This window comes from Bubalus bubalis, chromosome 19 (assembly GCF_019923935.1).
Source record: "Bubalus bubalis isolate 160015118507 breed Murrah chromosome 19, NDDB_SH_1, whole genome shotgun sequence".
In the NCBI taxonomy this organism is placed as follows: domain Eukaryota; kingdom Metazoa; phylum Chordata; class Mammalia; order Artiodactyla; family Bovidae; genus Bubalus; species Bubalus bubalis.
The window spans coordinates 22,084,647-22,102,361 of record NC_059175.1 but is presented as its reverse complement, the minus strand read 5'-3'; the positions used below and the strand labels follow the sequence as shown (position 1 = coordinate 22,102,361).

Sequence of the window (17,715 nt, the reverse complement as noted above, 5' to 3'; positions counted from 1 at the left end):
TCAGTAATGATTGGATTCCTTACATCGTAAAGGTCTAGGGAAGAAGTCCGAAGTTTCATGGGAAGTCACAGATGGAGTCAGATCATCTGCGGAAGACTGAGTTTCCTCATCATCACCTGACAATAGGTCTTTTGCTATTTCCTCCTATAAGAAGAGGAATGCAATGCTAGGGTTAGAAATAATTATATCCCATCGATATTGAAAAAAATCTTTATAACATTATTCATAAACATGATGGTATTATAATACAGTTAAGAACTATTAATAGTTGAAGCCTCAGTTTTGAGAAAAGTAAATTTGAAATTCTATAATTTACTTCATGTACATAATTATTTAATAACATTTACTACTTAAGTATATATAATATCTAATGATCCATACTATTACACATTTATGATATAACAAACAATCTGCCCAATTTGTGGGTATGCAGAGAACTTATCTGAAGTGACAAATTTTTAGTGAATGTACAACAAAAATAATCTTACTTCTAAGCAGTTAAAAGTTAAAATTAACTTTCTGCCAACTTAAATAACTAAAACAAAACAGTCTCCAAACTCCCCTCTTTCAATAACTTTAAAAAGTTCAACTAATGTACCACTCAGACTAGTGATATAATTTTGAAAGAAACAGTTCTGAATTAATTTTATGTAAGTATATAGTCATCCTTGTGCCTGGCACACAGTAGGCACTCAATATTTGCTGAATGCCTATGGCCATTAAGGTCTTTGGTACATTAACATCACTTTTGAAAAGTGGAGACAACACAACTCACAGGAAGAGGTTCCAAGATGTGGATTCCTCTCCCTGCTTGAGACCTGAAAGTTGAGGAAAGCTTCCCAGGGATCCATCAGCAGAGACCATGACTATGAATTTTTCTCACCAGGGACTGGCCACCCCTACAACCAGCCTATGTTAAAGACGTACCACTGAGGTCTTGGCTGCTATGGCCGCTGTCACTCCCAGAGCCCAAGAAAACAGAACTTCTCTCCAACCACTCCATGCCTAAGCCAGCTTGTTTGAAAACTTCTGGGGATCTATTAATCAATGCATTCATGTGTCCACAGGATCAAAAGAAGTTAGGGCAAAATCTAAGTGTAGATATAATATAGCTACACAGGAAAGATAAAAAGTTATGGAAGAAAACTCTAACATTCAAATTATTAAGTTATTACTAGTTTTAAAGTAGTGAGATCAAAGCCAAACAATATTCAAATCAGTCACCAAAATGACAAGAGCAACAGTCCACAAGAAGTTTACAATTCAGAATTACGAAGTACTTTAAAGAAACTAATAAAAGCAGTCAATGGTAATAGATCTGGAATTCTTCTACATGCTCGTACTTACTTTGTCTAGTGTCATATCTGGTAGTTCATCTGCAAGTTCACTTGGGGAGCTATTTGCACTGGAATCCGCAACAGCTGGAATTGTAGGTTCATAGCCATAGAATGCCAATAAATCTTCTAGAGGCATGTTTCCTTCCTATTCAAGCCAGAGTACAAACATGAACTCAGTAGATGCCACAATGCTGAATGGCAGATAAACCATGATGCCATTAATGTTCATAAAGCACATATATCAAAAGAGCAGTACCAAATCAAAAACCAAGTTTTAGCTTTGCTTTTTGTAAAATATACAGAAAACAGGATCAAATACTAAGAGCTGTAATCAATATATGAACAAAAATCTAGCAATTAACACCTTAGTTTTCATTTTCCAACATCACTTTACTTTTTAAAAACTTTGTCAAATATTTGCTTTAGGGCATACTTTTTCTTCCACTTTTCATTACTATATTCACCTTGAAGAATGACTTCATATAATTTTTAGCTTGTTTCCCTGCAATTAACAGTTGATCTCTTGATTTATTCTTTGTATTAATAGGAAGATACCTAATAAGGCACCTTGGCTGAACATTTATGAACACTATTGTTTATATATTAATGTTCAAAACACAGATATCCTTTGATATTCCTACTACTGTATCCACATTTTCTACTAGCTATTTCTTTCCCCCACAACTTTCTGATAAAGTTTGCATTACTACCAGCTTACAGATGAGAAAACTGGGGCTTAGTTCTGCATCTGAATTCCAGGCACTCTGGCTCTCTTACTGGCGATGCTGCTTTGATAAAATTCCATACTCGCTGCAGTGCTGCCTGTGTTATGAATGCTTATGCGATGCATATAGTGGCAGTCACTGTTTTTCCCCTCCACTAATCTGAAAATAAGTGCTATATTTCCTTTTTAAAAATATTTTAATTCAACCACAAAGTGCATAGAACCATTTATAACTATCATTTAAATAACTTCAAAATGATACACCCCTACTGTACAGCACAGAGAACTCTCCTCAGTGCTCTGTGGTGACCTAAATGGGAAGGAAATCCAAAAGAGAGGGGAGACTTGTATATGTCTGACTGATTCACTTTGCTATGCAGTAGAAACTAATATAATATGGTAAAGAAACTATACTCCAATAAAAAAAAATTTTATAAACCCATACATCGATGAACTAGCTAATTTCTTAAATATTTTGAAGATGTTTACGTCCATCTATAAAAAGGTTTGCTTTTAAAACTTGCTCACGGTTCAGTTTTCCCGTTAAGAAAACACATCTAACTTATGAAGCAAACAGCATGAAAATGTGAAGCAGAGTATGCAAAATATGCCCAGTTGACCAAAACAGTGAGCTAAGGAGGACCAGTGATGCTCCCCACAGCCCACAGGGGACACAGATTCTGGAGATCCCTAAGAACTGGCCTTTGCTTTTATAGCTGGGCTTCCCTGGTGGCTCAGACAGTAAAGAATCTGCTCACAAAGCAGGAGACCTGGATTGATTCCTGGTCAGGAAGATTCCCTGGAGAAGGAAATGTCAACCCACTCCAGTATTCTTGCTTAGAGAATCCCAGGCACAGAGGAATTGGGTGGGCTACAGTCCATGGGGTCGCAAACAGTCAGACACGGCTGAGTGACTAACACACTTTTGCAGTCTAGAACTTACATTCTGCACTATGCCTGAATGAAACAGGTTCATGTTATGAGCTTAGAATAAGGTATATGACAAAAGGCTAACTTGTAAATTTGCAATAGGAGACACGCACCTTTCCAATGACCATGCCATTCATGAAATCTTTTCAGCTTGGAACTGAAATCAGTCAAAACTGCTTCGGAAGCATGGACAAATTCAGCACAAATTAAGCTGTATGGTCAGGATGAACAGAAGTTAACCCATGCCATGGGAAAACCATGAATTATTTCTCCGAAGAATGCCTTGAAGGTGCCAGAACCACAATGAGAAGTTCTCCGGTCCTCCTCCTTATAAAGTCCACACAGCCCATTCCCTTTCATTCACACTACTTAAGAGACTGGGTTGCAGTCTTTGCCAACCACCTGTTAGCGATATTTCTCTAAAACTTTAAAGTTTCAGATTCCCTCCATGTACTGGGGAGATGGCAATTTTCACTTATCATGCACTGATAGTCCACCTTACCATCAATACAGCACTTAATGGGTTCTAGGAACTGTGTGGAAGACTACCAGCTATAGAAAAAGAAAATTTCCAAAAAAATTCCTGCTCTCAAGGAATTCAGTCTTGGTGGAAGGAACTGATAAGTTAACAATTATAAAACACCGTGACAGCTGCAATAATCAATTCGGGAACTGGTGCTATGAAATGGTGGGAAGGAAGACCTACACTCCAGGATTTAATAGTATACGATAGGGAAGTGTCACACAGAGGATAATGACTGAGTGAAGTCTTGAAAGACAAAGAAGCTTTTAACAGATGAGGGTTGTATACTAGGGACCTGTGGCTTGTCATCAGAAACACTGACTGAGTAGTGACTGCCAGGAGGCAGGTGCTGCTATGAAACACAGGTCTTCTACAACTTACAGACGAGGGGAGATACTGAAAATACTCAAATGCAGAAATGCCAATTATCATGAGTGCAAAAGAAACAGTCCTGAGATACAAATTACGTGGAGAGCACATTGTCGTGGGGTTGCAGAGGAAGACAAGTGACCTTCAGCTGAGGGCCGAAATCTGAGAAGTGACCAATCAATCCTGTGAAGAGCATTCCAGGCAAAGGAAACAACACACTTGAGGCCTGACTGTGGTTTTCCACTAAGCCAATGGCCAGAACACGAAGAGTAGAGTGAAGCAGGGTTCAAGAGGAGATTAGAAAGAGAAACAGGCAGATCGTGAAAGGCTTCTCGGCAAAGAAACTTGGAATTTACTCCCAAGGCAATGGGAAGCCACTGGAGACTTATAAAACTAGAGTGACATGACTTTATTTCTTCTTAAATCCTGAGCAGCTGTATGAAGAAAAATTGTGGGAGGTGGAGAGATAAGAGAAAAGCAGGGAGACCACTTGGGAGACTCATGCTGGGTTAGTGATACAGACTTGGAAAGAAGCAAATAGGTGAGATACATTCTGAGGTGGGAATCAAACGGACTATGGAGTAAAAGGGAGAAAGAAGGACAGCTCCCCAGATTTCTATCTGAGCAATTAGGTGGTGGTGACTTTTATTGAGACAGAAAAGACTAAAGGACAGGAAGGCTGACGAAGGAATTAAGGAGTTCTGCAGTGGACACAAGTTAAGTTTGAGAGGACTATGAAACATCCAAGTGGAAAAGTCAAGCTGGATGCGAGCCTGGAGCTCGGAGGATCAGGCTGGGCTAAAGATATAAATCTGGCATTCATTAACATCTAGATGATATTTAAAGCCACAGGAGTAGATGAGCTCACTCAGGGAGAGTAAAGAGAAGGGGATCTATGTTTTATTAGAAGAAGTTTTCAGATATACTTCCCTATAGGCAATGGGACACGGCTGGAAAATTTTGGACATGATTTTCATTCTGAAAATGTCCTGGGGGAGTAGAAGAATAAGAGCCCGAATTAAAGAAGGGAATTATCCAAGCAAAATTGAGAAAAAAGAATCTGTTTCTTGACTTACTTGATAGAGGGAATGTAGATAACACAGTAGTCTAAGTTGATTGCCCATTTCTGGCCTGAGAAGGTTAAATAGCTACAGTGCAATTATGAGACCAAAACAAAAGACAAACAAGTGGGATGGTAGATGATGGTTTAAGGTGAAGTTGAAGCAATGGGCTTGAATGAGTCATCCAGAAAAAGGCAGAGAGAGTGAGAAAGACAAAAATTAGAACCCTGGGGTACAGGGTTTAATTGATGATATTCATCAATTAAAATAGGGGTAAATAAAGTAAAGCCCATAAATACAATGGAGAGAGATGTCAGAGGGTAGAAGTAGAACTAAGAGAAAATGCAGGATTATTAAGTTAAGGAAGAAGCAAAAATGGAGAAACCACAGATGGTCACTCAGGTCAAATATCAAAGAGAGATAAAGCAAGACAGAGATAGACGTGAATTTTTTGTATTTGTCAATCAGGAATTACCGGTGACCTTACAATCTGTTGGGAAAAGCAAAGCTGAGGACTGAATGAGTGGAGAGACAATACATACATTATAAAAGGTGAATGAAGAAGGCAACACAGGGTCAAAGGAGAGTTTCCAAATGTGAGAAATGTATCAGTAGGATTCCACATTGAAATTTTAAAAAGGGGGGGGGGGGGTGGGCAGAAGAATAAACTGAGGACTAAAAGAATGAAAATTCAGGACTAGCCTGGAATGTGGATGATACTTTTGGAACGAGAGGGGACAAAGAAAGAATAAGCATAAAAGCTGAGTTTGCATGTGTGGGGCAAACAGAAGATCTGAGCAGTTATTCATGAAAATTCTACTTTCTCTATAAAGATGCAAGTATGATCATCTGTTGAAGGAGGAAGTGGCCATCTTAGTGGAAAGCTCATTGTAACAGTCAAGGGATGACACTACAATAACCCTGAGAAGGGGCTGGTGCTAAAACACAGAAATTATCTGTACTAAGACTTTGTACTAGAGCAAAACTGGAAAATATTAATCCAGTCTCTGAAGTACTTTACAAATGAGCTTTCTATTAGAGCCTATTAATAAATCACTTAGTCCTTGGAAGCATAGAAGCAATGTTTTCAAAATTGAATTAGCAAATCTCCAAGTCTCTAAGGATCCATGGTGTTGAGATCAACTCAGAAGTTTGATCTAGCACCATATTCTAGGGATGAGGACTTTATTTCTAAGGCATTTTGTTGAATCTATTTAAATTTCGAGGGTCCCATTTAAGTCCAGTCATACTTATATAAATGAACTGTTTTATAAGTTGAAGGATTTCTAACAGGAAGAGCACATGATTTAGAGACAAAGGACTCCCTAATTGTTAACTACTACTGTGGGCAAATCACCTAACCCCTCTCATCTCTATCTCCTTATCTGTAAACAGAAAAACACATTATTTCCTTAATCCTCTGATGCACAGCCTCACATACCAGAAATCAGGATGCATCCTATTACCAATGTACAGATTTCTCATAGCAAGGCTCCTCTCTGCTCCCATCTATGCTATTTTTTGAATCTACAGTACATGTTACAATCAACAAGGCCTCTGAGCAAGGAAATAATGCTAATATTTCTCTGACACACCTGACGGTGTTGCTAGATAGGGCCAATGACATTGTCTAAGTGAGGTACAAACTAATTTTAATATAACACCAGTCTGATACCTTAAAATACAGGCTGCAAAACAGAATACATGTAACTTTCTAAAATGCTTTAAAAATAAATAAATAAGGACTTAAACCCAAGGCTAAGTGGTAGAAAAGACGTTTTTTTACTTTTCTCATTTTACAATGAATATCAGAGTAGGAATCTCTATATTAATAAAAGCAGGAATGTAAATTACTTTTGAAAAAGTTTTAGGTCTAATTCTAGGATTATCAATTAAAACCTATCAGTAAACAATAACATGAATAAATTAAAATATAGTACAATATAACACAAACCTTATTTTAGTATTTTTGGTAACTAAAATGTTGTCACACAATCTATTCTCTATACTTACCAAAGTGCCACTATAAGAAAACTAACTTTGTACCTCTTTTATTTTCCATAACATACAACATACTAAAAATTTTTAAGAACCAAAATAAAGGGCATATATAGACTATAAACTATCAAATGTATTTACTATAAGCATAAAAACTTCTAATTTTTTAAAACATGAACATCAAATCCCTAGGACTGTTACCATGTACCAACATTTGAATCACTGTTGCATAATGATATTAATACATTATTTTAAATTGTACAGAAATAATTATAAATTTCTTTAAAAGTAAAATGATCCTTACTCTTTAAATATGTGTCTCTATCTATTATTTCTTTTATTTTCATGTTTCATTAAACATCAGTAAAGAATAGAGACCAAATTTACAATTATGGGCTTCCCAGGTGGCTCAGTAGTAAAGAATCCACCTGTCAATGCAGGAGACTCAAGAGACATGGGTTCGAGCCCTAGGTTGGGAAGATCCCCTGGAGTAGGAAATTGCAATCCACTCCCTTCTTACCTGGAGAATCCCATGGACAGAGGTGCCTGGAGGGCTGCAGTCCATGGGGTCACAAAGAGTCAGACACAGCTGAACACACATGCACGCGAGCACTACAGTTACGCTCTACTGTAGACAATCACAGTTCAGAGGGAGCGCGCAGTCAGCTCCTCTTAGAAACAGTTCTTCTTGTGCCTTGCTCAATGAGAGAAGGATGAGCCTTCTGAGCAGGGACATAGCACTTGGGCCTTCGCTAGAATTTATTTAAAAATCACCTGTATTTTTCTGTCCCAATTTCCAAGAATGTGACAAAATGCCAAGAAAAACTAAAGAGAAGCTGAAATATTTAAAGACCTGTAATTTTTCTGAATCTACAAATTCAGTGATAGGTATCATTACAAAGCAAAGATTTAATTACTGGAGTTTACTAAACAAAATGAAAATCACAGGAATAGAAACTAGGTATTTCTATGAATAGCTAAGTAAGTAACTCTTTGCTGTTGATTATTTCTCTATATCTTGCCTAATTTTCTTTTAAAACTCATTAAACACAGATTAAAGCAGATATTACTATAATCTCTGGAAGAATAAAACCTACAAATCTGAAAAACGAAATTTTACTGGTCTATAGATCTCTACCAGATTACCCATACTCAAGTAGTAACTATGTTTAACACATTAAAAGAAATTTTGAATTCATACTAGTTTAGTGACAATACATCTATTTGCATAGCTAAAGCACATTTGTATTATTTTCTTATATCATGCTGTAACTAGATTGCTGTCTCCCTATCTTTAACAGCAAACACACAATTATAGAAGGCGCATCATGAGAGCACCTAGGACTTTTGCTCATGCCCAGAGCAGTATCCTGACTTAAAAAACTACAGGAGAGAAGTAAGAAGAAGCCTTCCACGAACTTCCACATGAGACTAAACATCTTTTACTACACATAAATCCTTTCTCCCATAGAGCTCACTGCTTACTGCTTTTACAGTTCTTAGCAGAGGACATCAAAAAACTCTTAGTTCCCATTTGTCACCCCACACTAGACCGTAAGCTGCATGAGTCCAAAAACACTGTCAAACTGCTAATTTTTGCAATCCCATGACCCACCACAATCCCTGGTTCAGTGATAATGCTAGCTGGATTATAATTCTCAGTTATTCTAGGCTACCCACTCATGAGAAGTAGAAAGGAATTGCCTGAAAAATATCAAGGCAGACCTTGAGAATATTGGGCATCTTTTCTTATCAACAGGCAACATACTGTCATCACCCCTGAAAGAAGTAATAGGCAAAACCTTTCTTCTTGAGTATTTCCTAGCAATTTTACCTCTATATTCCCAAATCTGTTCAGCTTTTGTAGGAGATATACGTATTTTTTAAATGACTAAATCTAACTGCAACCATGTTGTATTAATTTGTCAAAGAAATGAACATGTTTAGAAAATTTCAACTCTTCAGGAGCAAGCCTGGGGTCTAGGCCATGAAGACTCCTGTGTGTTAAGATGAAGGAAGAAACTCAATAACAGCCCAGCTTTGCCTCACAAAAGCAGAAGAGATCATACAAGAATGTGCTTTGCCTTCTTCAAGAAAAAGAAACATGAAAAATTCAGTAGTATTCCTGAAAAATTTGTTATTCTGGGTTGATTAGAAATTTGCAAATAAGGTTAATTTATAGATAAATATAATCTTTTCAAGGAATCCTCTTTCATGGAGGCCTCTCTCTGTAGTTTCTGGTTATAAGTATGTGTTTAAAAATCAGTTCATTTGAACCTAAACTGATTGGGGGTTTTAAAAGTTATAAACTACATTTACCCTACCAACTTTTTAAAAGGTAACGAGGGTAGGCTAGAGGGTATTACTAATTCAGTAAAACAGTGTGATAAAATGCCAAGAGGCTGGGCTAGGATGTAAAACTCTCCTACAGTTCTCTAGATCTCAATAATCTCATCTGTAAATGTACCTACTTCATTGTGCTGGTATAAACTTAAAAATGGTTGGAAGCAAAGCAGAAGCGTTAGTCACTCAGTCATGTCTGACTCTTTGTTACCCCATGGACTGTAGCCTGCCAGGCTCCTCTGTCCCTGGAATTCTTCAGGCAAGAATTCTGGAGTGGGTTGCCATTTCCTTCTCCAAGGGACCTTCACAATCCAGGGATTGAACACCAGTCTCCTGCATTGCAGGCAGATTCTTTACAGTCTGAGCCACCAAGGAACAACCCCACCTCCCACCAAAAAAAAACAGATTAAGAGATAAAAAATAATTTTTAAAAATTAAATGAAAGTGTACTTATTAGGCTATTCTTCAAAATAAGAAAATCAGTAACATTCTGTACAAAAGTAAATATGCTGATACTATTTTTTTAATTGAAGTATAGTTGATTTACAATGTTGTGTTTCAGGTGTACATTCAAGTGATTCACTTATTTATATATATATGTGTGTGTGTGTACATACTCTTATATACAAATATATATATTCTTTTTCAGATTCTTTTCCATTATATGTTATTACAAGATATTGAATACAGTTCCCTGACCTATACAGTAGGTCATTCTGATACCATTTTTATTTAAGATAGGTTGTAAAATAATTTATAATAGAATTCAAAATTTTTACTATGTTTGTATTAAATCTTCACTATAAGTTTGTATTCAAACCCTGAAGTAAAAACCTTTACCTTTTCTAAGTCTTCGATTTCAGAATTGAAGTTTTTACCCTCATCCATCATTTCCTCCTCTTCGAGAGTTCTTTCATCGTCATAGTCATGGACCAACATCTCAGCAGTGGGGTCAAAATCATGATCCTCAGAAGACAAAGACCCAACTAGAAAGAAACACACTCAATCACTTTACAAGTTCATAAGGCTATTTACAAAAGAAAATAATTTGTGTTCTACTGCCAGCTCCTTTTAATGTTTATATGTGAGCTTTATTAAATGCATTTATTATGTACTTCACAAGTTATAAAGTTAAGACCATACAGTTTCTGAAAAGATATTTAAATCAGCAAAAGAAAAAAGCCAGTTTATAACCACTTTTATAAGGTGTCCAGTCCATGAGAACATGACTTTTAATAGCAACAAAGTGATTTAAATGGACTGGTCTTTAAAAAAATGTTCTAACAGAAAAGTCGCTTATCAGTTAGTTTAATACGTTTGTCTAAAAGCAGTAGAAAAATGTCAAAAGGGTTATGAATAGAAGACTTCACAAGAATATGCTATACACTGAGGCTAAAAACTTCAGAAGGGAATATTAATTTTACTCAATTCTCACTCTCAAATAAACGTTCAAATCACAACAGAAACCTGGTTTTTTAGAACAAACACAAGTTTCTATGAGGCAGCTACACAGCAATTCAGTCTTGAAAGGCACCAACTCACGTTTCATGTCTATAACAGTATTTCAAGCTCCCCAAAACTAACCCCTATGAGAATGCCTTTCTGTGGACTACTACTAAGTACTTAAGATTATGTGAAGGGAATACAGAAAATCGTATCTATGGGCTTTGGAAGATATATCCCATTGCAAGCTGTTTTGGTCAACTCAAACTTGTTTATAAGATGGTAGTGCCTGGAAATTCCCTAGCGGTCCAGCAGTTAGGACTTCCACAGCCAGGGGCATAGGTTTGATCCCTGATCAGGAACTAAGATCCTGAAAGCCTTGAGATGTGGCCAAAAAGAGATGGCAATGAATGATTTTTAATGGCAATTCTGAAGTCAACAGGATACCCTGAAAACCAAGTGGAGAAATGAATACTATCTATAATTGCAAGAAAATAAGGTCAAATTTATGAAAAACAGAGTTTTCTCCATTTGTTTTACTCTAATATGTAATTCAACTAGACCAATGACTCTCAGAGGGGAAAGAAAAGCAGCAGCAGAATCTTAAGAGTAGAGAAAGGGAGAATTGGAAGGAAGCATATTCAACACAAAAAAGTTTGATGTGTTTTTACTCAACCTTTAATATATTAAAACTTCAAACACTGAAGGACATTGAGACCATTACCAAAGCACTGAACTAGACCAAAGATTTTTCAAAATCACAGACAATTCAGTGTTTCTGGCTCTGAGTTCAGAGGACTCTAGTCATTAGTCCTGAAAATAATAAAATTTCTATAAAATGTTTTTAGGAGGTGTGCATTATGATGTTATTTTTCACACACTGAAAGATTTTAACCTGCTGATTTAAAAAATCTATTGACATATAGGTGGTTTAAGTTAATTTTAGAGAAAGATGAATACTTCTTAAACAGCAGAAAAGCAGAACATCAACCAGTACAAATTTTCTTTTTTGGAGAAATTCCTGGATACCTTTGGGGTATGCCAAAGTGTAAGGTAGGAAATGTGAAGTGAAGTCACTCAGTTGTGTCCGACTCTTTGAGACCCCATGGACTGTGGCCTACCAGGCTCTTCCATCCATGGGATTTTCCAGGCAAGGGTACTGGAGTGGGTTGCCATTTCCTTCTTTTCTACCTCTTTGATGGCTGAGCTCTACCCTCTTCCTAATCCATATCGCTTGGCTCACTTCAAGGTTTCCCCTTGAGGAAAGCATTCATTCAATAAGGGCCAGAAATGGAAGGGCCTCAGAGTCTACTCTTGGCTCTGTCCCTGGCTTTCTGGGACCTGAGGTAAGTCATTTAAACTTTCTGGGCCTGGGTCCAGTTTTTCATTTGTAAAATATATAGGGTTGGCTTAGATGACCTCTAGTCTCTTCTGGTTCTAAAATTCTCTTAAAAATTGGCTAATTGATTAAAAATAAGTTATAAGTTTGTTTAAACTCCAAAAATCACACTGTCTCTTGCTTTTTATTTATATTGCAACTTCTTAAACACAGTGATGCAAAATGGAAAACTTCCATTATCATCCAGATGTTTGGCATCTTGTACATAAATATTCTTTCCCTGAAATCAGTTCTAACAAAGAAACGTCTGTCTCAAAATCAAACAAACTTAAAAACAATTTAAAAGTAAAGACTATTTTCAAAAGCTATTTTCAAAATAGCCACAAATTTCTTCTATTTGGTGTTAATTGTTTTATACCTTAAATGATAATCAAATGAGACCTTGAAAACTGACTAAATACACAAAGTAATATGCAAGGAAAATGGTCTGTTCACTGTAAGGCAACATGTGGTAACTGAAGACTTGGGAGCCCATCCAGACTCTGCTATTAACTAGGTAACTCTCAGCAGAGTTCTTTAAGTCTCCTCCAGTGTAAAATAAGGGGGTTGAACTAGTTTAGAGGCACTTTTCTTGGAGACTATGAAGGAAAAGAGGCAGCCAAAAAGGGGCTGGAAAGGGAATGAAAAACTAAACAAAGCTCCTTACATTTTAGCACATGAGGAAAGGTCTTTACCATGGGATAGGTTTCAGGGGTTCCACAAACCCCAAATTATATGCAGAGTTCTGTAAACAGAGTCCCTTGCTTTCATCAGATCCCGACGGGCTTCTGACACCAAAACAGTTGAGAAACACAGTCCTAGATGGTCTGATGTTGTCTCACCTCAAAAATTCTGTATGACCAACCTCAGAAAGTATGTGTTTCTTTTAATTAGGCCAGCTTTACCTAACTCTCAGTTTTCAATTTAACACAATCTACAGGCATTTCTCAATTTTGAAAAATGTATGAGACAAAATAAGGGGAGATGGGGAGAAGTGATTAATATCAATATAAGCAACCCCAAAGTCCTGAAAAATTAGAGAGACGAATTGTCAAAGAAATTAAAATCTAAACTGCTGAAGTTGGAGGAAAGTTTGGGATAGATGTGGGATTAATTGTTTCAGGCTTGGAGAAAAATTAAAAACAGGGTATGTGAGAATTAGATAGACATGTCAGTTAGCAGCTTTGTAACAAAGTATTTTTTTCAACATGTAAGGAAAAAGAGAGAGGAATTATGAGATAGAATAGTTGTTCCTTCCTCAAACAACTTAATTACCAAAAAGAACACCGAAAGCTCTTAAAAACAAATGATGAAAAATTCGCAAATCAAATTTTTGTTGAAAGAACTGAGCAATAGATCTTTGGGCCCCCATCACCACCCGCTGAGGCCCACTGAAAAGGTAAGAAAACAGAACAAACCTGGGCTCGAACTTCCAAAAGAAGCCTAGGAGAGAAAAGAAGACGTGCGGTTAGATCGCGAAGCCAGGGGAAGAGGCAGCGCCGGCAACAGGGCGCAGAGGAGGCGGAGCCCAGCGCTCCTCCGCAGCTGCCAAAAGTGCAAGACGTAGCTTCGCTCCACTCGCTCCTGGCCCCCTTCGGGCCCCTCTTGGCTGCCTCGCCTTCCTCCCCGAGTCCCCAGTGTACAAACTCGCAGACCCGGGACGAAGCCCGGTGTCTAACAGGCAACTCCAAGCCGCCCCTTGGAGCTCAGCAAGTTACAAAGCAGAGAAGCAGAACCCAGAACAGTCGGCTCGCAGCATCAGTCCCCCATATCCTAGCATTTCGGTACTCCCCCGAATCCCACCGGCTCTCCACGGCCCCCAAACAACACCTCGCAAGGCAACACCCTTTCCTGGAAGGGACTCGCCCTCTGCATCGAGTCCACCCCCTTGGGGCCCGGTAGCCCCAACTCCGGGGCTGTCCTCTATCCCCGAGCGTAGGCCAGCTCGAAACCGGACACTGGCCCCCAAACCAAGAGCGCAAGCCCCCCATCCTCTCTCCCGCGTCTCGAGATGCGGATCCGCAGTCCCAGAGACAGTGGTATCCTCCCGGAGTATTTAGTCGCTCCCCGAGCCCAACAGCGAGCTCCTCGACCTAGGGGGCTCCTGCCAAGGGGCTTCTGCTGCGCCACCCGCCCCCCATCCTCCCGCCCCAGCTCACTAGTCCCGGGGGACACGTCCAGGGCAGCTCCGCTCGCCCTGCCGACCCCCTTAAACGGAAGGAAAGTGGGGCTACCGAGAGCCCGTGGAGAGAGCGTCGAGGGTCTTCGTCCTCCCCGTTTACCCCCAGGGGCTCCCGCACCTCCAGGGCTGCGGGGCGGGGAATCTTGCCTCTACCGAAGCCCAGGGGCCGCGCATCCCGCTTGCCTCCGCGCCGGAGCAAAGTGGAGCGTGAGACTCCTTCAGCCCGCAGCCCAGACCCAAAGGGCCGGGGGCACAAAACACTCCTCCCGCAGGGCAGTGGCGCAGCCCGCTCCCCGCTTTGCGATCCGGCCGCGGGCGGGGGGGGGGGGGGGGGGGGCGGCCGGTTTCCACCCACCCCGGCCCCGGGAGGTGGCGCGGAGGCTCCAGCGGCCCGCGCAAGCTGCTCGGCGGCACGGCACGGCGGCGTCTCCCGACCGGGGCTCGCTGCCGCCGGCCGCCGCCTCCCGTCCGACCCCGTCGCCGGCCGGGTCGGGGCCGGAGCCGCCGCGGCCTAGTCCCGGAGGGAGACCGCTCCCGCGCCCGCTCCCGCCCCCCGGCCGGCCCCGCCGCCGCCCGTCGCCGCCTTGCGGCCCCACAACGCCACGCCGCCCCCCGCAGGGCCCCGGGAAAGGCCTCGGATCCCCCAAGCCGGCTTGGGGACCGCGGGAGACCGCCAGGCGCCCGCTCCAGCCCGGCCGCTCCTGCCCGGTTTCCCTGCTCACCTCCGCCATATTGGTACCTTTAGGGCGAACGAGCAGCGCCGAGCCCAGTCCCCGGATGGGGCGCCTGAGCCAATCGCAGCAGCCGCCGCCGCCGCCGCCGCCGCCGCCGCCGCGGTCCGCCCGGCACCCGCCCGGCGGCGGAGGCGGCTCGGCCCCTTATAGGGCAGGGCGGCCCGCGACACCCCCAGCCCGCTCGCAAGCCCACCCCGCCCGGCGCCCCTTGCCGCGCCCCGCGCCCGCTGCGGGCGCTTAGACCCGCACCAGCGCTCACCCGCCCTTCCCCTCTCGGCTGGAGTAAAGTTCCTGCCGAATTGGAGGCAGACGGGGGACAGATGGAAACGCTGGCACGGGACAGACTCACGTCCAGTCAGTCAGTCGAGGCCCAAGAGCCGGTCGGGGCGTCTGCGGACCGACTGACAGACCCTCCGGTCTGCGTGGATGTGGGGGAGATGGGCAAGAGACTTGGAGGGACAACTCGACAGACTTCTCTAAGTAAGGAGAGAGGAGGTGATCGACGGCCGAGAGGAAGCCCTGTGGAAGGTGGACTGAAATTAATGGATTGATTGATGGACGTGAATAAGCCCCAAATGAGAGGACAGCGACCAGGCATTTTGCGGTTTCCCCTAAGAGACCTGCAGAAATGGCAAGAGCTGATCAGCGTACACGGTGATCAGTGGAATAAACGGTGGAAGAGGTCATTTGCCAAACAGACTCTGGAAGATAGGGCAATAGGGCAAAGAAGTGATGGTGAATAGACTTCCACGATTCAGAGAAGACGCTTATAAAATACAAACTGTGCACGCGCGAAAAAAACAGAACAGTACTAGAGGTTGTTAATCACCAAATAGGTTGATTTGGGGATAGGGTTAATCCCGACCCCGGCCCCCCCCCAACAGGAATGACCCAGAGGTACACACTCCCTAGACCTGGGGAAGGGCAGAAATAGTCTATCAAGAGTCCTGAGCCCAGTCTTAAGAACTCGACCTCCCACTTCCGTCCCAAAAGTTCAAACACTTGCTTAGGGTCAAATGGGAAGCTAGACCTGTGGGCACGTGGGTGGGTTAAGGATGGAAGACAAGGTTTAAGAGGTGTGCCTTCTCCTAAGCATGCCTTATAGCAGTTTGGTCTTCATTGGGAGGCCTAAGTAACTCCTGGCAGGTCAGTTTTCACGCAGAACAACTTGGAGCAAAGTACGCAAAAATACTCACCAGCTACTGGATGGTAGCCCACAAAGGTAAATCTTGCAAGAAGTTTGAGCCCACATTCCTAGTCGGTTTGGCACACAGTTCACTTGGCACACAGTTGTCTTGACGCAGGAGACAGAAATAATGATATGTATGGAAACCAAAGTAAAAAAAAAGATAATAATGTGGAAAAGAGAAGTCGACTGTAAGGTCCTGGATAAGTGAGATGCAAACACAGACAAGTATGGCAGGACCCTATGAAGGCTTGGACAAGAGTGTAATCTCTGACATCAGGGCCTTTCTAATCAACTTTTGCTGAAACACTAATATGAAAATATAGAGTTGAGGTTATCTGCCGTAATCTCACAAATTGAGAGACTTTTTAGAAGCTTCAACTTTCTTTTTTTTTTTTGTCCAAACATGAAAGATCTAGGTTGTAATCTGGGGTTGCCTTCGATTCTCCCTTCCATTGCTGGAAAATAGATTATAGATAGGAGTGGAGAGGGTTACTTCCAACATTTTTAAGCAAGGCATCTCAAAATAAGAGTTATTCCACTGGTAAAAGTTATTTACTTATATAAGTTTTAGGAGAAAAGTCACTTCAACCATTTCAAAACATCATAAAGACATGGAAAATTACACTTTCCCTGCTGTGAAAGGTATGGTTCGACCTTTTGTCCAGTCAAATAACTCAAAAACATCTGAACTTTGAAACCAGAGGGCTTGGCACACATTGTATGTTCTGTCCTCAATGAGGTGTTTAGAGTTTTCAAAGTAAAAAATGGCTTGAAATTAAGTGCAAGTGATTAACTTTAGAAATGTGGCAATGAGCACATCTCATGGACAGAGCCATTAAACAGTGCCCTGAGCTTTTGACCACAGGCCGAGCCATCACAGAATGGGGCTAAGATAGAGTCATGAAGTATCTCCAACAGCCTGCCTTGTCATACTTAACAATAAGGAGAAACGTTTTCTTCGTAGCAAAATGTGGCCCATCCAAACTATAAATCTGGCCTTAGGTTCCATTTTGCTATGTCTGTGAAATATACAGACTCACACACTTGCATCAACTTAGTAGAGTGGCTGCAGATTCTCTTTTCATTAAATTGTGAAGATTTTTGGTAGACACTTGTAATTTTGACTGCTTATATTCTCTTTATCCTAGTACATAATTTATGTAGTCTATGTCCAAGGTATTAAATAAGGATTCATAGAAAGATAAATGAAGTTAAATTAATTTGAAGTTTAAAGAAACAGAGCCACTTTCCACTCCTAATCCCCAGAGAAAAAGTTTACCACCAGTCTTACATAACATATTCCTTTTATGATAAAGTATGTAAAGTCTACTATTTGTACATGGATCTTTCATTCTTTTTGATGACATGGCTTCCAGGAGTCAGTACAGATAAAAATTCCCCTTGTTCTAGAGAGTTGAAATAAAAAATTACTTTTTATTGTTGTTATTATTATACTGTCACTACACAACAGATGGCATACAGAAAGTAAGTCCTATACTGGATG

The 17,715-nt window shown here is 41.0% G+C and overlaps 1 protein-coding gene across 1 annotated transcript in view; it reads right to left on the bottom strand.

The window, feature by feature from the left end:
- The window catches only part of MIER3 (MIER family member 3), a 28,897-nt gene extending 13,732 nt beyond the window's left edge, over positions 1–15,165 (bottom strand). The window contains exons 1-5 of the mRNA XM_025270512.3: positions 15,011–15,165; positions 13,525–13,549; positions 10,126–10,271; positions 1,348–1,482; positions 24–144 (exon numbers count right to left, since the gene is read on the bottom strand). Coding sequence (XP_025126297.1) covers positions 24–144; positions 1,348–1,482; positions 10,126–10,271; positions 13,525–13,549; positions 15,011–15,019 — 436 coding nt within the window. The 5' untranslated portion in view covers positions 15,020–15,165. The remainder of the gene's footprint in view (positions 1–23; positions 145–1,347; positions 1,483–10,125; positions 10,272–13,524; positions 13,550–15,010) is intronic.
- Positions 15,166–17,715: the final 2,550 nt, after the last annotated feature.